Below are 23,820 nucleotides of genomic sequence, written 5' to 3'. Positions count from 1 at the left end.
CATTCCTCTTATCATAAAACATGTCTTCATATCCATATTTCCTCATGTCACAGGACATGCATGCGTGAGAGTAATATCTTTATCATCACCATCGTTCCTGCAGTCGCCTGCTTTTTCATGCATAATACATAGCAGCTCCATCTCTTTTTTTTTCCAGATTTGAAACATAGTTTTTTCCTCACAAATCCTGTTAGCGCTCCGATTTCATCTCCAGGAGCTATTGTGATTGCTGTGAACCGGCGTGCGTCCGCTGTAACAATTATGTAACGGCACGGAGGGAAAAGGCCACGTTCAGGATGAGGCTGCGATTGTGTCTACGTGAAAGCTCTCCTCGTGTAAATGCTATAAAGTGCTGCGCAGGCCGATTAACATGCATTGTGTACCGGAGACACAATCAGAAGGGATCAGGTTCTTCTGTAGGTCGATGGGAGTTCTTCATGATATTGATGATATTCCACGATGAAGCCGGATAATGCCCCTGTAGTCTCCTCACTACTCTTGTGCTTCTTTGAGCGGGTTTATCCTCAAAACTGTGTCATTCATTTGTTTATTAAATGAAGGAAAATCTTCACTAATCCGTGGCTGTCTCCATCTGGGATGTGTGTGTGTGTGTGTGTGTGTGTGTGTGTGTGTGTGTGTGTGTGTGTGTGTGTGTGTGTGTGCAGACAGAGACAGATAAAGGCAGTTCAAGATGTGGGTATGAAGTCAATTTAAATCCTTCAGGACAGGAAAAAAAAAAAAAAAATCGCAAGAAGAAAATCAAAAGTTGCCGACAAAGAGGATGCAGATATGATATGTAGCCTCAGTAAACTGTCCTAATTACATTTTTGCCAAAGGCGGTCTTTCAGCCTAGCCACGCTTTGTATCTGCTAATTGGATTCTTCTCTTTAAAATAAACAGTGCTTTTTTGTTGTTTTTCTTTCCTGCAGGGCATCCTGGCTTTGAGATATTGCCGAAGTCTCCGCTGCAACAGCAATTAAAACGGCCGGGCTGCCGGACGCGCACAGACCTGCAAAGACTAATCAAAGAAGAGTCGGCCCTCTCATGCGCGTCTGGAGCTGGGGCGCAATTAAGAGATCACATGCGAGTCTGCTGTGGTGCCGTGAGTCGCCCATAGGGGGAAGCACACCCATGTGAGAAAACAGATCCCAGATAAAAGCAGTGGAAATCTTCTTATCGCCAATAATCTCTGACTATAAGTTTATTGCTGAAGTACGTGTGATTTGCATGTCTAACAAGGCCATCTGATTGTGACCGTGCTGTGATCGAACGAAGGATAAAAAAGTGAGTCCCTCTCTCGATGCCCTCGGGGAGCCTGTGTGAAGATAGAGTGGGGCTGGTTAAAGAGGATCACTTTATCTTTAACCAGCCCCACTCTATCTCCCCGAGTAATCTCTGCCTCCACCCATCTCTCGCTCTCTCATGCGAGTCCCTCACTGCAGCTTAAGCTTTAGCTGAGGCTCAGATTTACCCTCCATTTACACCTCTGCCCCTACACTTTTCCCCATCGATACAATGGGGTGGGCCTGCCGCTTTACAAATCTCCTGATAATCTTGAGCAACGACAGGGCCGAGAGGTTAAAGGCCTCAACAGCGGCCGGATGCACTTTTCAGCGTCCAAGTGATGCTGTAAAAGTCTCAACTTTGAACTTACAGAAAGTGTTTCATGTTATAATACCTTTTTATACCTCTACAGACCCTTGTATTTATTATCATATGTAATTTCCTGCGATATCGACCAATCCCGTGTTCTTGTCAGTAACACGGCTGATGTGCACGGAACAATGCTCGTCTGATCTCTACGGCGTGTTTCGTCTGTGCCGAGCTGGGATCTGTGTCAGAGCAGCGACAACAAAGTCTTAAAAAGGACCCCATAAACGCCGAGCTGTGCAAAAACAGACAACATAATGATGAATTATTTAGGCGTCAGATTTCTTGTCCTCATTATAAATGTTCATTAGTCTTGATGATAGCTGGATGACCTTCGGTTTTGCTTTTATTAAGGAATTTAACAAGTGAAGAACAAGTGTTCCAGATTAGTTTGATTCAGAATGAGGACAGACGTGAACAAAGAGTACAACTGAACCAAAAAAAAATGGGGTTGTTGCCTGACTTTTTGACAGGCAGGATGAGGAGAAATATAGGACAACAAAATAGCCTTGTTGCTGTAAAGGGCTGACCCTACAGGCTTCAAACAGACGGTGCTTCAATAATAAATATTTGGGAAAGGCTCCTTTAAATTGGATTACATTAGTGTAATCTCTGCAGCTATTTTAAACCATTTGGAGTGTGCTATCTCATCACAGTCGCTTTAATCCCCCTTAACTTTTGATTGTGTTTAAATTGATTCTCCTCGCACACATGGCTCCAAACTCCCACAACCTCCCTCTGGTTCCCGCCGCAAACTCAGCGGCTTCCACTCGCACACGCACACACACACGTGAGGGCACACCTCATTTGTATTTGTTGTTTACAGTGTCACCTTCAGGACACAGGAGATCTACCAGCCCACTCATGACAGGGAAGTGTCACTTTAAATCAGCGCTGGAACTGCTTTACTGAACTTTGTGGAAGGATTTCTGTGCGTCACTGACTTTATGGTCACGGTTCAGTTTGAGACTGATATAAAGAAAAAAAATAAGTTAAAACATTAGCATCTAAGTTGGTAAGGAGTACTGAACATGTCATGAAGTGAGCATAAATGCTTCTGGTTCTGTTAGTGATTCACACGCAGTTGTGAGAGACCTGAGGGTGAATAAAGAGAAACCTCTTATTTTGAAGGGCTTGTAAAATCTCCTGAAGCTGTCAGTTTTCTTGACACAGAGGCTGATCATCAACAATAAAATGATGCTAGCCTACTTTAGATTAGGCCTCTGAGTTGCAGCCACCAACCTGCATTTTTTAAGAATATCATAACCGATCACAGCCACTTCAAAAGGACGGCCTTGTTACACTTGTCCTTCGATCGGTAGGAGACTGCTGCAGACTCATGGGGAAGAGCAAATATAAACCAACAAATCCATTATTAGAAACACACAGATTATTCATTTCCTCACTGCCTCGGACCCATTGTTGTTGTCTCTGCCTGCACCACAGTGGAAGGATGAGGCAAACGTTTCTCATCGCTGACACTATTTATAACCTTCATTTCCTGAGCATTAAATCATCAGAGATACGATTACTTCCGTCACAACCTCTTAATAATCATCTTTCTTGACAAACAAAGCAGAGACCACACATTTAGTTACAGCACAACTGTCTGAATGTGTCTCGTGTACTTTCCCTCAAGGAGTCCACTACAGTTCATCAACCTTTCGACCCTTTTTACACACTTCCTGTTCGATCTCACGTCACGGTGTTTTCTTACACGATTCTGCAGGTAAAAGCCACGGAGGCATGCGTGCTTGTGTTAATGATGAACGCCTAACATGTCATCCAGCTCTGACATCCAGCACATTTAACCACAGTGCCCTCTGAGCTAAAAGGAAAAGTAGGAAACAGAGGAACCGGTTTCTAGTGAGCGAGGGAAGGAGGGAGAACACACACACACACACACACACAAAGGGGATATAGGTGTTTATGTGGGAAAACAAGGGCTCTTATTGTGGTGCAACTTCTATGAGTAAGTTGGGGGAAAGGTTTACATCTGTACCCTTGTGGGTACAGTGAAGCGGCTGAACAACAAGTAGCCGATGCCAGTGGCCTTTTCATCCCAGCTGTCCATCACAAGCCCCACAGTGCCCTTCCTAACTCCCTTCCCCTCCTTCTCCAGCCGGCTCCTGGGTCCTCGTGGCAGGGAATGAAAGGCAAACTGAGAGCTTAAATGGGTCTGCAATGTTGCGCCACGACAGAGCCCACAACCAACCCCTCTCACACCGTCTCGGGTCTTTGAAGAAGATATTTATAAACCATTAGTGTGGCAGCGGGGCGAGGGTCGGCTGGTTTATCTCCCAGATCTGTCATGTGTTACCAAACACGCGGCGGGCTGTGCTGACAGAGTGACAGAGCGAGGGTCGATATGGCCGCTGCCGCACACGTCCAGGGTCGCACTCGGCGGCTGATGCCTCGCCCGCTTCACTGCCTGTGGGACACGGGGAGGGCTCAACGCAGCGAGGCTGTAATTAAGAAGTGGAGTGATCTGATTTCAGATTTTCACTGAGCTCTCATCAGAGAGGAGATACAGCGTGAGGCTTATAATCTGTATACAACAACATCAAACACTCAAATGCTTCCCGAGTTCATCATGGGAGAGGTGCAGCGTACGAGTGCTTTTGGCATCATCGTGCAACATCTGGAGCGTCAAACAGCTCCCTGTGTGTGTTTATAGGTGTCTGGTTACTGTCTGTTTATAAAGGAGTAGTTTGACTTTTTTTTTTCCTTTTCTTGCCAAGTTAGTTGAGATCAATACTACTCTCCTATTCGTTTAAGGATACAGCCAGTTACCTTAGCTTAGCATAAAGACTGGCAACAGGTTGAAACATCTCAATCCAAATCATCGCCGATCCCAGTTGACATTGGGATTAGGCAGGGCATGCCCCGTCGCCCGATTGACAACAGACAACCATCGACACTGCAAGATTAAGAGTTTTCAATTAACCTAAGCTGAAGCCGGAGAACCCGGAGAGAAGTCACACCGACACGGGGAGAACATGCCAAAGCTCCTCTTGCTGTGAGGTGACAACCAAAACAAACAAGATATAAAATGTTATATCTTTAGGCATATATTATTATTTTTTTGGACAGTCGGGCTAGCTGTTTCTCCCTGTTTCCAAGGGGGATAGCTAAGCTAACCAAATCCTGGATGTAGCTTCATGTTTATCCAACACTCATGGGAGTTGTATCAAATCTTCTTATCCAACTCAAAGCAAATAAGTATATTTTAAAAAACGCCAAACTTTTGATTTCAGGCCATTAACAAGGACAGAGAATTAACCAATAACCAGACACTCTAAACTCTCGTCTAGTCTTGTGCCCGTGTGTAAAAACCATCAGTTCCCACAGCCAGAGCTACTCCCAAAGCCCAGGTATAGATTTTATAAAATGAAATCCATATAACTTACTTTGAGGTTACTAATCAATACGATTCAGCAGGGTTCTTTTCATGGATTGAGCCATCTGTTGTAAACCTGATTTTCAGAGCTTTTCTTCTTTGACAACAGTCTGATGAGAGTGGTGGGAATGAAGCAAAACCATAAAGTTGTGGGCTGAGAAACCAAAACAATAAGCGGAGATGCTAAAGCTGAGGGGGTGTCGGACAATAAATCTCTGTGCGTTTGTCACTACAAGCGATGCTTTTTAAATTACACATTCATTTGATCCAGCGGTGATGTAACGATGTGTTAGCGCAACTTTCTTAAACATCTGATATCCTGAGACTCAAAAATGAAACTAAGGTGTTTCATGAGATGTTCTATAGACAATACAGTTAAGGCTGGATTTGTGGACTTATAAGACCTCTGCTTCTATTTTTTCATCACCAAACTTACTTTATTCCAAATTATTTATAAATTCCAAACAGTTTTCATTGAGAAAGTAAATCTGTCTCAATAAAAATAATGTTCAACCAAGGATATAAAATAATGTGTTTTCAATTTAAGTTCAGAAAGTAAAACACAGCATTGTAAAGATTGTTTTTTTAAATTAATAATATAGTGTATATATAATATAGACCCTTTGGAGTGCACTACTCTGAATCAGGTCTTGGTCACATTGAAACTACAGTGAAGCACATGTTCACCGTACATCTTTACCTTAAGCACAGAGATGAGGTTATTAATAATTAACATTACCTGGTGCAGAAGCCATTACATATGAGAAATCAATATTTTAAAACAATCCTAATTATAGACTTCACTGCACATCTAATAGAGCAGGGGGGGGGGGGGGGGGGGGGCTTTATAGTATGTGACGTCTTTAGAAGAACAATAGCCTTAAAGTTAGAGATGCTGAGTGCTTTGAGATGAAATCAGGACTCGGGGCTCAGATGGTCAGTAGAGTTCTGCTGGTTCTCATCTCCACCGTACGTTACATCCAACACCCCTGATACACACACATGAACCCACACGCCCACCTACAGTAGGTGAAGGGGTCCTCGTTAAAGGTGAACGCTGCAGCTGTGAGCCCAGAGGAGAGAGCTTAGCCCGTCATGTCTCCCACCTGAGCCGCTGCTCTGCTCTCCGCTTTACTCCGAGGACACGTTAATGGGGTCAAGTCCATTTTGACGAAGAGATCCATGACTTTGAAAGCTTTTGAGACCCCAAAATATCCTAATAATGTGATGTTATATTAATGGTTTTATTGCTCTGAAATGTTATCGGTGTGTTAATCTTTTGTTGGACTGAATGTGGCCTGAGCCCTAATGTTTACCGTAACAGGTATCTGCTGTGAGACAATCGAGGAGTAATGGAGCTCAAAACTGTTAATTGAATATTACGTCTGAAAATCTAAACCGAAATACAGACGCAATGTCCCAGTTACATTGGATCTTTAACGGTTACTTTACCTTTTCCCCCCATTTCACCCAAATGACACAGCTGGTACAGCTACCTCAGCGCAACAAACTGCACATTAACACACACACACACACACACACACACACACACACACACACACACACACACACACACACACACACACACACACACACACACACACACACACACACACACACACACACACACAGTACAGTAGCTAAAATCACAGCTGCATGGTTACCCAATAAAAGAAGTGAAATAAAAAGATATTTTCCCAACCAGGTTAGCAGATATCTGTTTCTCTCTACAATGTTTAGACTTGGGAGTCAGAAACATCTGGTTTGGCAGCTGAAGATATTATGAGATGCCATAAGAGCAACTATTATGCAGTTAACGCATGTATAAAATGAGTTGTTGACGTGCAGATCCCAGCAGCGGTCGCTGCAGTACGGTGCTGCAGTGTCCGCATTAGCAGCCAGCTACAGTCATGTGTGACGTTTTACCGCTGAGCCAAGTGGACTGTAGATCGTGTGATTGGCACGCTCGCAAATCACAGGCATGATTAATGTGGCGCAGTGATATTGTACAAGTCATTTCGCTCTTGCTCTTACTTCCCCTGCTGTGCATTACCGCGCTAATGTGACATTTTATTGATCCCCGTAGGGAAATGTTCTCTTGCCAGAACGGCCTAAGTGCCGGGTCAGTAACAGCAGAGCAGCCCCGCGAGCTGGTGAACATTCAGTGTTGTGCTGAAGGAGGTTTGCCGACACTGGGGCTCAAACCGGTGGCTTGTGGTTGGAGGACGGTCACCAAACTCAATATGCTGCCTGATGACTGTTGTTTCCACTTCAGCATGCTTCCCAACAAAGAGAACATAAGACTCATATGGACCATCTCATTTATACAATCACAAATCCTTCACACTTTCTATTTCCAACAAATTAAACAAAATGAGGCACAATATAGAGAGAAACAGCGATGGTACACAACAGGAGAGATAAGCCGAGTCGCATCCAACACAATGGAGAGCCGCAGTAATGGAACCGAGGTGAGAGGGCTATAATCAACATGGATTATATCAAAAGTGGAAAAGGGATTTGATGGCTCCCAAACCCCGACATGATGGAGTTAGCGAGGGAGGCTTTTAAGGCCTCTCGAGGGTCTGCTTGTGAATACATTATTAACTGTGCTTTTGTAAAAGTGCTTTAGATAGCAGCTCCCCTGAGACGGACTGTGTGCCGTCTCTGTGGACTGGTCAGAGACACATGAAGGAGATATATTTGGTGTAATCCTCTTGAGCTACTTTACTTTTCTCCACAATAAGATACAACGCTGGTGTCTTACCGACTTGTGGAGGCCCGGAAACAAACTAGGTAAATGAATGAAACGCTCCGGTCTGATCAGCAGCAATATGAAGTGTATTTCATTTTATTGAGATATGATACGCTGCCTCAATAAATGTGTCAGCAACAGAGAGTATGGAAAACTATTGAGTACCGAGTAGGGCTGCACAATTCATTGACATTTTATTGAAATCCCAAGATGGCTGACTGCAATTTTCAAATCGCAGGAGGCACAATATTGAAGATGAAATATTTGATGTCATGAAGATCCCACACCAGTGCTAGAACAGCTACTTCCTTCATTGATTTCGGACACAGCCACCATTTGTTTCCGGAGCCGTTGATGGAAGTAGCTAACGAGCGAGACGTCTCTCTTCTTACTCATCGCTGTGGAGAGTTGCCCATGAGCGGCACCGACCCAGCAGGGCGTATGCATCGGGTAGCAAGGGACACGTGTCGCTGCTCCTGTGTCGCGAAAATGAGCTGATAAATGAAATGATAACGTGACATCGTTATGTGATATAAATGATATGTGAATCCTCTAGCCCTCCGTTTGTGTTAATTAATATCTTTGGATAGATGAATCTCACTTTGACCGCAGTTAGAAATACTTTAAAATCCACTTGTCAAGGTTGCTCTGGGGTCCTTTTTATTTAGTGTGTTTAATCTTCACGGATCACATAAATCAAATGAAGTGCAGGACCATGTTGGGGCTACTCGGAGTGTGTTATCTGGTTATAAAAACACTTTACATGTAAACAAATACTCCACAATACGTATCCGACAGGCTCCTCTAAATCTCTGCTTGTTAGTCGGCAGTAAGGGGTTAAGCCTTTAATTCTGCCACAGTTCAACAGAGCATTGATCGGTGTGGATGGATGAGGCCACTGATGGAGGCGAAAGTCGTGTTTGTTGTGGAGGAGGCGATTATGGATGGAGAGGTAAACGGGGGGCGTTTGTGTGCAGACGAAATAAAAAACATAATTTTGTGCAACAGTCGTTGTTTAAATGCAAGCGAGAGCTGTGAGGACGAATGTACTCCGGCGTGTTCAGGCACACGGTGACGTTACAGGCACATTTCTGTCGCGTGTTGCCCTTCAACCTCTCTGCTCCAGAAACTCCTTTCCCCGGTGGCGTCCATCTGCGGCAGCCTCGCGGATAAAACCATCACCGTTTCTTAGGTCAGGTCGCTAAGCCGCCTCTCTCTACGCTCTAATCTTATTATCAGCCCCGAGCTGGCTTAAGCAGGGAGGGAGACAGGATAGACAAAAGTCGCACACAAAGAAGACATCGTGATGTGACCACTGTGCTCCGACTCACGAGACAATCGCATTATGCAGTAGTAGACAGACCTGGTAGTAATGGGCATGGTGACTGTGTGTCTGGTCATGAGGGATGTAAACTATTCAATAATGCAATAAATCACTATCATGTAAAACCACAATGTTTCCCTGCATAATACCGTGTTGTTGGTTTGAAACCTCAAATGAACTCATTTATGTGGAATCAATAATGTTCTGTAACTTGGGAAATGGAGAGTTAAACGGCGTCTACAAGTAGTCCATAAAAAGTCAGTTTTATATTCATGTTTCATATTGTCAGTTATCAAATGACTGAAATGAAAATTTAAAAAGCAGTAATTGCAAAATCAAAATATGAAAAATCAAATGCAACTGGTTTGCGGTTTCAGATATTTGGGTTGTGTCTCTTTATTTTTACACAAAAACATAAAGAGCATAAATGTTAAGAGGCTTTTGGATTGTGCTCCAGCTTATACAGTATGCATGATCAAAACGCAGCATGTGCTGGTTAAAAGGGACCCAAAGAGAGACTTTTATCAACTCCCACATATTAGGTTGCATCTGGTTTGGCTCTCAGGCCTGAGCTGTGAAACATTAACGCGGTGAAAACGGCCCGTCTCACCTTTGTTTTTAAGCCATTGCAGAGAAGGGAGAGAGGCCTGCTGCTGAGGGCACAAACCATCGTCGCTGCCTTCAGCTAAACCAATTAGGTCTAAGTGTTGGTACACAGCTGCTGTCCCGTCACCCACCAGCTCTCTCAGAAGAAGTATAAATACACCAGGAACTGATAGAAGGATTCCCTTTTTTATATATACGCTTTGAGTACAGAAAGCCTAACCTGACAACAAGCAATGCCAGCCAAGTTTAAACAGGAGTCAACTGATTTTAAAGACACACAGCCATAGAAGGGCAGAAACTTGTAAATTGATTCCACAGCGTAGCTTTTCAAAAACTTATATTTTTTTGCATTTTACTTGACTCTTCGATCTATGCTTTCAAAATAAAAAACACTAGTATTGCACAAAACACTGAAGTGTACTGCTGGGTAAGCCGTACGTCCTTTAATCATGTCGCTCTATGATTTGTGGGACTGCAGCAGTTTCGCTCATTTTCTCATTTCAAATGAGCGAGGACACAAGAGTGCACTGATTAGAAGATCTAAATGCACGGCGGCCGTTGCCAGGATTCTACTTAAGACTCCAGCAGGGTGTCTGTCCGGACTTTGTCCTTCTTTTGGGTAATTAGTCCGTTTCAGCGCGGAGGAGAACACATAAATAATGGAATAGTGTCTTAAATGCTACAAAAACCAGGCGGTGTTTTAGTCTGAATCATTGATTAATCACAAACTGACTTGCTGCAATATGAAAATGGAGCACTGGTAATTTTAAAAAGCATAAAGAGCTATTTCTTGCCGTGATAAAGTTATTTGCAGCAACTTTATTCTTTTAAGCCGTTAAAAGATGTTTACGTCTGACCAGAATGCAGCATTTCTCAGGAGTCGGTGGAGACCAAAATCAGAGCTCAAAGTAGAGTTAATGTAGTATTTGGAAATTATTTGCTCGAACATTAACTCAATCTTTAATTAAAGTTGATTTGGTGGATTACCAATTAATGGTGCTTTCATTGCTGGCCATGGATGGATGGATTATTTGTCGTTTCCATTCCATACGACTTCACAGACTCCAAATACATAAGACTTTTTGAAAGCTTTGACGGAGTTCTTCTGATCTTGTAATCTCTTACACGCTTAAGATACTTAAGAATCTCACTTTATTTGTTGGAGATTTTACTCCAGACTAAAGGGGCACAGCGAAGATCTATTACATGTTCACAATCTATACTTGGTAAACATACTTAGTACACCGCCTGGTCCTTTGAAAACATCAGTAGCTCTGCTGAGAGACGTCAGTGTCGGCGACCTTCTCATCCACAATCATCCTCTGACGGCCGTCACATGCTCCGTAATTAGATGGCTGGAAACTATGCTGCTGGTGGAACAGTTGTCAAGGTATGTATTCCTCAATACTCTGAAACTAGACATGTGTGGACTTTCAATATCTTGACTGCAGAGTAAAGACGGGCTGAAGACAATGTACTCCGTAGGTGCAGTTTTCAGGGCCGTCATTTCGCCTCCTCACAGGTTTCTGAGATGATTCTGTATTTCTTGATACCAGAGAAAGTTTAGGACTTCCTCCTGAAATGAAGCCCATTTGAAGTCTGAGCTCTGCTGGTAAAAGGTGCCATGGTTACTGGGCTTATCAGGTGTGAGCAGGTTTCTTAGAAGCAGCTGTGTTCGCCAGATCAATTTAGAGGACCAACCGATCTCTGGGCTGGAAATAGAAATGAGCAAATTCCACTCCTGCAAAAAAACCTCTATGAGGCTAGACTCGCTCTACAGACCTTAATATATGGAACTCAAAGCATGACTGCCTGCTGACACAGATACAGGAAGGTGCTTCACAAAGCAGTTCATGTTTTTGGTTCATTTCATTTCAGGATTGCTAAATATGACATTATTTTAAAAAAAAAGGCTGTTTTCAGCACACGTGTGACTATTTCAGGGTGGTTTATAAAACTGATGATTCAAACAGCTTTGCCACACATTGACTGTGTGAGCAAATTGTCCGTTAATACACTCTCAAATGATTCAGTCAGACGTTTATATGTACTTGGTGCCGAAGACTGTAATGGAGTTTAAATGGAGCCGTGTTTGTGAAAACAGCGCGACGTGTTTATGTTCGGTCTGTTGTACGCTAATGGTGACTAAACCACTTCTGAGTTATCCTTAATGGAATAGCTTTTCCATTGATATTGAATAAAGCTTGAATGTCAAACAAAACAAAAATGTCATTAGGAAATAAAATAGTCCTAAAATAAAGTCCTCTAAAATCATTCATGAAGACCACATGGATACCATTAAAGACAGTGTTAGAAATGCACTGGTTGTACTGGTGCCTAATGTGCATGTGTATGCTGTTGGAGAAATGTATCATACCGTTCTTATAACTTGTATCACTAAACCTGCATATAATCTTAACCCTCTTCCCACGAAAAGGCTGGGAACGTTGGTGGGTGCAGCTGCAGACGGAGGACGACATCTGCGAGGGGGAGGAGACGAGATAACGCGCATATATATATATATACTCTGTTTTGTTTGTGGTTAGACCTCCGAACCATCCGTGGGGGGGAAAGAGCTCCATCCATTCAGCTGCATTATTATTAGTGTCTGTTCAATAAATATGTTTTTTATATTTTAAGAGTTTTCTCATCTCGATTATTTCTCACCGGGAGGTTAAAAAGATTATTTTCCACCACAGTGATTCTGGGTAGTTGATGTAAGTGACCAACTGATAAAAAAAAAAAAAAAAAAATCTAACTCCTCAAACAAAAACATCTCTCTCAAACAATTCTCGCTGCAGGAAGTAGGACGACTGCTGCACATGTATTTTGGGAAAAGCGTGAATCAAGGACACCCCAGGCAAAGAAAGTGTGTTAGTGACGACATGAATAACAGTCGCAGGATGAGACTACATCTCACTGAACTCCCACATAATCTGTAAACTAGAGTTCCATGTAGAAAACACTGTTTGATGCAAAACGCAAAAACCCTTTTCTTATTAAATGCAGCAGCCTCTGTGTGTTTTCATCATCTGTACTGAATGTTGTCGTGTAATATAGTTCTGTTGATCATTAAATCAAGAAAAAGTAAATGTATCCTTTATAAACTAATATGGTTCTCACATGGACAGGACTCCAGTCGTTTAACATTGGGAATGATGCGGAGGAGAACCCTCCCTGGTCACACTAATGACATCTGGAGCGGCTTAGAAACAGGAGCCACCTGTTTCACCTCTGTCCTTACTCTCCTCAGTCATCCCAAAGAGCCAATTATTCCAGCGTTTGACACATCACCGAGTTCATAAAACACAGGTCGGCCTCGTGTTCTGCTCGGTAGGTTCTTTCTATTTTGAGCGTCAACATCCCCAAAGGTATTAATTCTAATGGCAATCGCCTCGCCACCAGAGGGGCCAAAATAGAGTGAAAATATGAGCCGCGAAGTAAATTGATGTTACAGCTGCAATAAACACTTGAGGGCTGAAAAAAAGGAAGCGAGGGGATTTAGAGAAAGCACAAAGGCCACCGCCTGAGGGTTTGATGTAGGCTGTACACAAATGGTGACCACATGATGTCCAGCAGCACATTAAGTCTTTATGCCACATTCACCTTTAACGGCTTATTAACGTTTCGTGTAGGTTTGTTTGGACTTTTATGCATTAATGGCCCTAAAATGAAATAAGGGAATGTTCTATCTCCAAAGTCATTCTCTAACTTGGTTCTATAAGGTTCTACCTGTTCTAAAGAAACAATCGGTGCTCTTTACCGTGTCACCTCCCTGCTCTGTGACTGGGCTTAAAAAAAAAAAAAAAAAAAAAAAAGCAGAAAGAAATCTTGAAATGTTGCTCAAAATGTATGAAAACATGAATGACAGTGATGCAAATGTCAACTAAGTTGACCGTTTTGGCAGCGCACCAGTTAGCCTGATAAGTCAAGCTCAATGTGTGCACACTGTGTGCCGTTCTACTGATACACTTCAAACACTTAATGTGCAACGGCATCCTCCAAATGTGTACGTTAGCTATTATTTTAGTTTTTTCCTGCTGTGCCAAAAGCAAATCGAACCGTGACCCCAAAACCAATGTACACTAAAGTAGGGGTGTGTGTGTGTGTGTGTGTGTGTGTGTGTGTTGGGGGGGGGGGGATTGATTCTTAGATGCATCGCAATTCTCTCCTATAACAAGGGGGTTTGTTTGAAGAGACGTCTGTATTATTTATTTGTAAATGAGGGCAGCTCAGAACATACTAAATGATGTGTTTTTACTACGAGGATGCTGCTACAGGCCCGGTGTTATTTATTCTCCTGTTAGTTCTCTTTGCAGTGCTTGGAAACGTTACCCTCCTTTAACACATCTCTTCTATTTGTTATTGATATCGAATTAATAAAAGATAATGGAAGTTAATTAATCTGTTTATTAATTACAAATCATTACAAATGTGCAGTGTTTTTAAAATAACAGATGTGAGAATAGAAATCATGTATATATTTGATGCATCAAGAAGACTCGATAATCGTTTTATAATCGCATCGTAGCCCTCGGAATCTGAATCAAAATCGTGAGGTGCCAGAGATTCACACCTCGACACCAAACCGTGACTTTTGTTCACCGTTCCACCACTAGCCACAATGCTAGAGTGCTATAGCTTTCTAATGTTAACTTTCACAGCTCATTCTACTGGTTGCTAGCAAGAATTCATTTTATTCTCGCTAAATTAAGTTAAATTGTGTCTACAGCCAGGCATGCTCATAATGACAATGCTAGCAATTCATCCCCTGAGGACCACGTCATTTTGGTGCCAAAGATAAAGTCATTAAAATCCATCTCCTAGGGACCCTGAATGTCTTCAGCAAATTTTATGGCAATCCATCCAATAGATATTCAGATATTTCATCTAGGATTCTTCCTCTGGGGAACACGAATGTCTAAACAAAATGATATTCAATAATTGTTGATACATGTCAGTCCAAACCAAAGCAGTGAACCAACCGACACTGACATGGATAACAATGCGATATGATTTTGAGATTATATACAGTTTATTCAAGGTGCATTAAGGATGCCTGGAAGGAAGGAAGGAAGGAGGAAATCTTCTCATTTTCAGGGCACACGATATTAAGGAAAACTGTTTCATAAAAGTAAATTAAAGGGCAAGCTGTAACATTACAGAGGCACGGTTTTAATCTGCGAGGAGGGTGTGTTGCCTCGCCACCGCAGGATCGAACCGAGGGACCTTCTTTAGCCTCAACCGACCACGCCTGAAGCCTGTGAGGCCAGGTTACACCTCAAACCAGATGACAGCATTAATCTGGCCACAACCCCCCCCACCCCAATCTGGCGAGACGGTCGAGCAACAAGAGAAAGGACCGAGGATGCTTCTCACTCCTCTACGAATATTAATCTCTCATCTCTGCAGCTCCAATTCGGTCCTTTCACAAACCCCACCAGCTTCACAGGGCTATCACCTAGCATTTTAAAACTAACCCGTCAGGAATACAGCATGGCAGAAAACCCATCCAACCCTGTGACATCCCCTTTTGCTTCACTGTAATAGCCAAACAGGACCCTAATCCTCCAGCATCTGAGAGGAAAACTCATCTGCTGCCACCAGTTCCTACCTGCACTACAAAGTCAAAAGAATAAAAGGGAGTTTTTTTCTTTACAGGCCAGCAGTTTTCACGCATTTTACCCCTGAAAATCGATCTTCCTCTTTGGATAAAAACAAACATTTTAAAATGCTGATGAAACACAGAGTGTAGCAACCTCTCGCAATTACAATCGACGCTGCTTTTCAGTTAGAAGAACTGATTCATTGTGATGAGTCGTCTGAAAATGAATTCCAGCAGCGTAACACTGCTTTCACCAGCATTAATAGGACGTCTTTGTCTCAAACCGCAAGATAAATGTCCCTCGGCCAATCAAATGTCGCTGGAGACGGTAGTTAGTGGCCTTGCATTGTGCGTTTGTATGCCTGGTCTCTGCAGTTCACACACAGGTTTCTACCCAGAGCAACGGTCTCATTTAAAGAGGGACAGCACCTCATTAGTGGGTGCCATTTTCCCAGGGTGCACCTCGTCTAAATCATCAAGACCCGCGCCCACGCCTGGGGTGTAAATGACTCCTCCGCTGCATTATTTATGGACTCGGATCAACGGGGACATCAACCTATGGCTAGCAGACGCAAACACACTTCCTTTGGAGGCTTTTTCCTTTTTTACGGACTGCTTGTGACTCAGACACTGTGCGACTAAAGAGCCAAACGACGGTCCAACTGGCTGAGTGGGAAGATTTTAAAAAAGTGTCCAGATAGACAAACCGGACTGGTCACCGGCGGACACATCATTAGCCACATGAAGATGGAGCGTGGGTGGAGAGGTGACAAGAGGAGACGCTCACCTGTCAGGCTGCAGCACCAGCAGCTTGGATGTTTAAGGTTAATTATACCGCAACCTGCAGGTAGGCTTTAAGACGGATTTAATCAACTAAATTAACAGAATATAAAGTCAATACAAAGTGTGCTTGATAGTCATACAAACCACAATTGAAGTACATTTTGCAGCTCTATGTTTACTAATGATTCCTGCTGAGAGGATCCATCTCTTGCGTGTCTGTGACGATATATTTTCCCTTAAACACTGACGGAGTATCTAAATATGCCGACATCACACTCAGAGAAACACTCTGGACTGCTGAAAATAAAACGTTAACATCTGAGTGTTAATGTAAAACTTGAGAAGAGCTGATTGCTCACCAGTTGAACGCCTCACTGGAGACAAACCAACCATATGATAAGCATGAAACATTAACTCGGCATGAAATCAACAGTTAAAACGTAATTTCAGTACTCAGCAGGTGCTACGTGGGTTTCCCTTGGTAACTGCTGCTGCTGCTGGATGTACGCATGTCTAAATCAACTTGATTGCTTTCATACTCAGTATTAAAAGATGTCCGTAAGTGTGTGTTTAAACAATTTATTTTCACTTCCTGTCACATTTTCGATGTATTTGACAAGAGACGGCCTTTACCATCTGGACGTCTTTGCTTCCTCCAATCCATTTCTCCTGCAGATGAGATATTACTGTTGCTACAGACAACAGGTGGAGTTTTGCACGTTCTCCTGGTGCCTGCGTGGGTTTCCTGTCCTCCCACAAACAGATGCAGGTTAGGTCAATGGCCACTCTTAATTGCCCGTGGGTGTGAATGGTTGTCTGTAAACTCACCAGCCTTATCTTGAGACCCTCCGCTCCTTTAAATCAAGATTGAAGACTTTTATGTTTGCTGCTGCCTTTAATTGAACCAGATTCAAGGATATTAATCAATTTCTGCATTTTACTATACTACTGTATTTATTTCTTACACTGCTTTTTAGTGTTTTAATGACTGTTTTTAATGTTTCAATCAATGTTCTTAATTGTTTTTAAATCTCCTTTTCTTTTGCCTTACGTTTTGATGTTTTGAATGGTTTTATGTGAAGCACTTTGAATTGCCTTGTTGTTGAAATGTGCTATACAAATAAACTTGCCTTGCCTCGATATCATGCTTGAGACTGGCTAATTGGCAGAATTGATAACTCTCCTGCTCTGTTAAAGAACTTTTTTACAAAGATTTTTCACAAATGATGCCTCGTCTTCTGGAGAGAGTATTATTGGACTGTTATAGAGTGATGTGTGTGTGTGTATGTGTGTGTGTAGCAAATGACTAATGCAGCACAGTGGCAAACATCAAAGCAAGCCATTCAGCAAGAAAAATGCTGATGACTCGGTGCGTCTGATGTGGGCGAAACATGGACGGTTCATTCCATTTGCATCAGCTAAAATGTGCAAAATTATTTTACCTTCATAACAGCAAAGAAAGCACAACCTGCTGATACAAACGTAATAGGAACATAAATTTATTTTTTACTGTAATCACGATGGGAAATGCAGGACAATGGGAAATCTTGTCCCTCTAATAAACCTCAGGAGTTTATACAACCGACTGTAAATATCAGTGTCAACATGGTCGCACATCCATCAAAGTTAACTCCGCACATTCAGATTGTTTTAATCACCTGCCTCAAAGACACGTAAGCTCAATAAGCCGGCACGCAAAGCTCCAATCAACGCCTGTCAACCTCCACTACTGTAGCTGTCACTGGGTGAATAAAGTTGAACGTGCAGCAGCTATTGTGTGTAGAAACAAATACTTTTTCAGCGAGTGTGGCGAGCATGAGCCAATTAATTTGACCTGGTTTTACATAAGAGAAAGCCTTAATAGGCTGCACCGGCTCTTTCTGCCTCTGTGCCCTCTGCAGGGGTCTCTCGGTGTGTTTGTGACACACACACACACACACAGGACCGGATCAATTAGGCTCCCACACACCGAGTAAAGTCTAACAAATGTAACCGCTCCGGAAACTGGTGGCAATTTACCAGTTTGAGTCAGAGAAGATAAATAAAGTGACTCACACAATGTACAGAGTCGTCGGGATGTTTTCTCAGCGGCAGATTGTTCCGGTGACGAGGAAACGAGATCACCAAAGTGTTTGTGTGTGAAGAAATAAACAGCACCTTTTCCCCTATCAGGTGTGAAAATGAACACTGGTGTCATTCAGTGGCACCACCAGGGGGGTCCAGGGGGGTCCTGATACAAATCACTGCCCCCCCTGTCGTGACTCACATATGCATTACATGTCTGTGTGGTGTTTTTAAACTGGAGCAGGCTTTTCCCCAGTAAATGTTTCGCTCCTATAATCAACGTGCTCCTTCAAAGTAAAGCTGCAGATTTGTCTTTTTTAAAAGGAAAGGTACCACCAGCCTATTTGAAGAGCAATGAATCGCCAACACGTGCTGAGGGCCGTTCACTCTGTCTCTCTCCCATCTTTTCCTGTCACCTCTTTACTGACTAGACCTTTTTTGACCACCTTTGTTAATCCTCATTAATATTAAAATGAGCAACATTCCATACCTGGATTACATAAATAACAAAACCATTTCTATGACGACTGAGAAAACTCTATCTGATGAGGAAAATTCTGGAAGGTTCACTCAAGTCACGGGACCTTGTGAAAAGATTTATTTGTCAAGCATAAAAACTAGTTACTTAGTTTACTAAAGCTCCTTCCAAAAATGACTATTGACCCGCTATTACACACGAACGTTGGTATCTAGAAGAGCAAACACTCCGACATGTGCTCCTCCAGAGATCTTCCACATCTCTACATGTCTGAGACTCTTGATTGCCGGCCAAAGGGAAGCTTTGCACCAATAGTTCATTCTCATGCAGCCCTCTGCCGGGAACGCTGTTTGTTCCAACGACGGATGACGGCCGAACAATTTCTTGTTTAGTTAATCACGCTGTAATCAGAATTACCCTAAGCTCTGTTGAGTTATTCTGTGAAAAAAAAGGGGATATAGCCGGCTCGCAAACATCAGCTTACACCGGAGCCTAGTGGCCACCGTCTCATTACAAACCAGCCGTCACTGAACACAATCAGCAGAGGACATGACAGCATTTTAACAACCCGGCCAAAAGAGAAAGCCATTTTTACAAGAGAGTGTGTGTGTGTGTGTGTGTGTGTGTGTGTGTGTGTGTGTGTGTGGTGGGGGGGGGGGGGGGGTTGCCATAAACTAATTCCACATTCAGACTGCTCGGAGCCAAATCACCTTGTCACTGTCCTCAGGCACATTTTGGCTATCTGATCGGCAGCAGTAATGTGTTTGTGTGGTACAACTAGAATGTGACTTATAACAGTCAGTTATAAAACGTTAAGCATCCATCTCCTGCAGGCAGCCGAGTATTTCACGGATTTATTTTAGCGTTCACTAGCCAATTAGCTACGGGTCTTGTTGTGGAAAGCCAGTGAGCTGCTCTGTTCCATCAATTCCAGCTGGGTCTACGTTGCTCAAGTCGGTCGTGCGTTCACGGTTTTGTGCTGCAAGTCTCTTTGGTTTGCTAATTATGACGATTCTGACAGGCAGGATTGTTTTGTTTTTGTTTTTTTCCAACAGGCTTAGCTGTTGTCAGAAATGTGAAAAGAAATCATGCAAATTTAAAAATATCCATTCGAACAGAACAGAACAGGAAGCAAGTGAAGCCGCAAAAAAAAAATGAGTTCATTCATTTGTTTCATTCCATTTAGCAGTTGCACCGCATCAAAGGATGGCTAATGTGATGTCACACCACAGTGGTTTCCATGCAGAAGCCCATAAGAACAATGCGGATTGTAAGTCAGGTGTCTTCTGCATTGTTAAAGGTCATCATACACAACTTTTTTTTTCATACAAGTATTTTCAGCACTCAAAAGTGAGTTATAGATGGACATAATGTCCCCTCTCTGTCCTTTCCAATGCTGCTCCTCAGTGAAACCTGAGTTTGAACCAAACAAATCCTGACATAAAAGACGTCAGCTGTAACAATCTCTAATTTCCACACTAGAGGGAAGCCAGCATCGGGTCGGAAAAGATGCAGCAGCACGGTTTACAGAAGCAGGATTGGCCAATTCAGAAGAGCCTCAATCCAAATCTTTGAGTTCTGAATGATGCAGAATGAGTTGATAAGAAAGAGAGAAATTTAGAGTATTTAATGCATCTCGTCAATATTGTTTGTGTTTGTCTGAGATTATGTAAAGTAATAGCTTCCAGCTGGCTCTTAGTTTTGGCTCCGAACTGAAATGCTTCCAGTCCAAACAGACGTTTAAGTTGACGAAACGCTTCCAGAACATTTGGTTTGTCTATTTTCTTTAACATTTGGTGTCGATTTGTGGCGTTATTAATGAGTAATTCAATGTGTCATCAGTTTATCAAAGAATTTAAAGCCAAACATAAAAAGAAAAAGTCAATACAGGATGCTTTGAACCTGCATGACCCAAAATGTGACTGCTGGGATGTCCAGAATTATTTTAAACGACTCTTTCAGGTAGATCCATGCTTTTATGTCATTTCCAACCTCACAAGGGGCAATAACCATAAAAAAAAAGAAAAAGCTAACAACACTTCCTTGAAATATATGTCAGGGCATTCAACCATGCAACAACATTATGCCCTCTTAAGAAGAGTACTCTGCTGTGTGCTTAAAAGGAGACCGGTAAGATCCAAGAGCAGTAGCAGCAGCCACGGCAATATAAAGTTACATATTTCATGAATTGTCAGCGTGCTTGTTCCTGCATTTAAATTCAACATTTCGCTGGATGAAGAAAGGATGAGGAGGAGGAGCTTTTCAGATTGACACATTGACAGACTAATCTGCTCCTACTGCCAATAATATGAATCTGAGCAATGCATTTGAATACACTGTTAAAGGTCATATAGCTACAGTACATGGAGTAGGCCACTTATTGTAGTGTGTCTTACATAACCGACTTAATTCATCGAAATGAACCCTTAAAACGCACACCAGCTTGTTCTTAAATTGACTAAGTTGGTTAAAAGAGAAATTGTGTTGCTTTTCTTGACTTTTCCCGTGTAAATATGGTTCGAAACCCACTTTCCATGATACCAAAAAACGGCCACCGCACTCCAACTACGCTCGCGGGCTGCCACCTGGAGCAGCACCTGCAGCGCGCGGCCTAATTAGCTTACCTGGAAACATCCATAGTAACATCAGCGTGGCTCGAAGTCTTGTCTTTATCTCCATGGCGCAACATCCACCGGCTGCTCCAGCGCACACGGGAGCTCCTTTAAAAGTTGACACCGATCACACCTCTTTGCTCCTCTAACCACGGGCTTAATTGTCTTTCGGGTGTGCAATTAACTGTCCGCAGTTAAACCGGCGCGGCGGCAACGTGTGCAAGTGAAGCTTCCTCTCCTCTCCCCATCACGCAGACAGACAGCGGCTGACATCCCAGCGCGCGCCGGCAGCTCCACTCGCCTTCACTCCACAAACCTCAGGGAGCATTCAGGTCTTTTTTTCCGTCCTCGTCTATGTTTAGTCACCAACCTGCTTCACTTTCTGCAGCTTGAGTACGTGTCGCTTCCTCTCTCGTGCTGCTCTCGCAGTGAACTGTAGGGGCTTATCGACCCGCGTGAGCTGCTCTGTGACGCCCCCTGGCAGCGAAAACCTCGACTGCACAAATAAATGTCCTTCAATAGGCAGGTGAACGGTTAACGCGATTAACAGGCAGAGTCCGAAAAATGACAGCATGCTATTGACAGTGGGAGTGGTTCTGCCAAAACAAATCTGTACTATAGTACTATTACAGATTTTTATTTTTATTTCTTCACTATTTTACGACAATTATTATTGACAAACATGTTCATTCAATTCATTCAAGTTTGCATTGTTTCTGTGATCGGTCTTGTCTTTTTATACAGTAAATGATGTGAGTACAAAACTCACTCTTTTTCATTTCTTAATTTCCTTAAGAAAATACTGGAAAAAAAGACTTGTTTAGATGACATGAGGACAATCATACTTTTGTTGGTTGCTGTCCTGTTTCCTCTCACCTTTTGTAAACTAGTTGTGTGCTAAACACTGATACATGTGGGTGCTGTAAAGAGTGGATAGTGTAAATTGTACTTGTATTATATTTATTGTTCTGGAGCTGACAGTACTTTGGTATTACTTAAAGAAAATACACTGGTGGATAGGGGCAACAAATCACCACTAAAATGAAAAAATAGGCAACAGGTTACATTGTTGTGTTTCCTCTCTCAACTATGTGTTTGCAGATTTAAAGTTAGCTTTACAATGTGAAAAAGCACCAAAAACACTAAAACAACTTTACCGTCGCTGGAGGTTTTTCATGTCTGCAGGTGCTTCTTCCACTTCAGTCCGAGTCCAAATCCCTCATCTTGTGTGTGTGAGATGTGTTTATGTGTTTTGCCCTGTGATAGTCTCACACAGGACAGCAATTTAAAAAAAAAAAAAGGATAGAAGTGTGATCTGTTGCTCTTATAGAGAGACTTAAATATAAACCATTAAACCTGCTTTATGTGATATTTCTGTCCACTTGGAAGCAGCTGAAACAATCCGTAAAAACAGCACCGACATATCATCATCTTTTAAGCTGGTATGGAAACGTAGTTAGCAAACACTTGCCAGCAGATGCAGAGAGTGTTTCTGGTCTCCTGATGAATGTAAGTCCAGTATTCACTCTCCTTTTATCTCTGTTTTGGTTTCCACCAACTCCTGAATGAATTATGTGGCTCTTTAAGTGTCTCCAGCTTTGTCTCCAACTTTGTTTGTCCGTTGTTTGGCGCTGAGCAGGTAGTGTACAGTGCATTTTTGGATTTTTAACTGTGCTGCTTCTGGACTGTTGATGAGAGTGGTGAGACAGAACCAACACGGTAAAGTTGCGGGCCATAAAACAAAAAATGAAAGACGCTAAAACGCTCTGTCGAGCAGAGGGGAACTGAAGAGTCTGGTGGTACTGATTAAATTCTTAAATTGATAGGGGACTCGCTCTGCTAGAAAACTGTTAAACTTCATTCCATCTCTGTGACTTTGAAGTCAGCATCAAGGTGAAGCGATTCTGTGTTGATGGTGGCTTTAATCTGACTATTTTACGGGCAAATATTGCATCCTATTTCATCTGCAAACATCAAAATAATGAAAGACTCAGCCAGAACAACTCTCAAATACACTTAGTTCCATATAAATGTAATGTCAACTCCATTATCATGCAGTACCTGATATATTACAAAGTGTAATTCGGAGCAGGAGCAGGAGTCACAGGTAGTGAAGTCTCGCAGGAACACACTGTGCAGCCACTTAAACAAGAGAACAGGAGCTGCCGTGGGATTTGACATTGTAATGCGAGTCTCATGTCCCGGCTCGGCTCGAAATAAATGGGTCGTCGGGTGAAATATTAATGTAGGTGGGTCGATGTGTTGTATTTTTAATGCAATATAATGGATTTTTTTTACATGATATTGAAGCTTCACATGTTTTCCGAGAGCACTGCCTGCACCTTTGCATGCACTGAAGTTCGCAATCAAACACCATGAAGTGGCGACGACCTCATTCAAACACATGAAGACGTATTGTTAGTTCTTTTGTTTTTATTTAATCTAATTTATAATAGAGTTACTGTCTGACTCACTATTATAATCCTGATGTATTCATGTCGCTCTCATATATTATTGAACCTTCATCTATTGTTGTCAGATTT

General features: G+C 42.5%; 1 protein-coding gene across 1 annotated transcript in view; it reads right to left on the bottom strand.

Moving 5' to 3' along the window:
• esamb (endothelial cell adhesion molecule b) overlaps positions 1-21,651 on the bottom strand; it is a 34,269-nt gene extending 12,618 nt beyond the window's left edge. The window contains exon 1 of the mRNA XM_076100077.1: positions 21,290-21,651. Coding sequence (XP_075956192.1) covers positions 21,290-21,344 — 55 coding nt within the window. The 5' untranslated portion in view covers positions 21,345-21,651. The remainder of the gene's footprint in view (positions 1-21,289) is intronic.
• Between the last annotated feature and the right edge of the window lie 2,169 nt (positions 21,652-23,820).

This window comes from Anarhichas minor, unplaced genomic scaffold, assembly GCF_050575085.1.
Source record: "Anarhichas minor isolate MPS153535 unplaced genomic scaffold, ASM5057508v1 ptg000026l, whole genome shotgun sequence".
NCBI lineage: Eukaryota > Metazoa > Chordata > Actinopteri > Perciformes > Anarhichadidae > Anarhichas > Anarhichas minor.
Note: the sequence above shows the minus strand (reverse complement) of the source record. Positions and strands in the feature narration are given on the sequence as shown.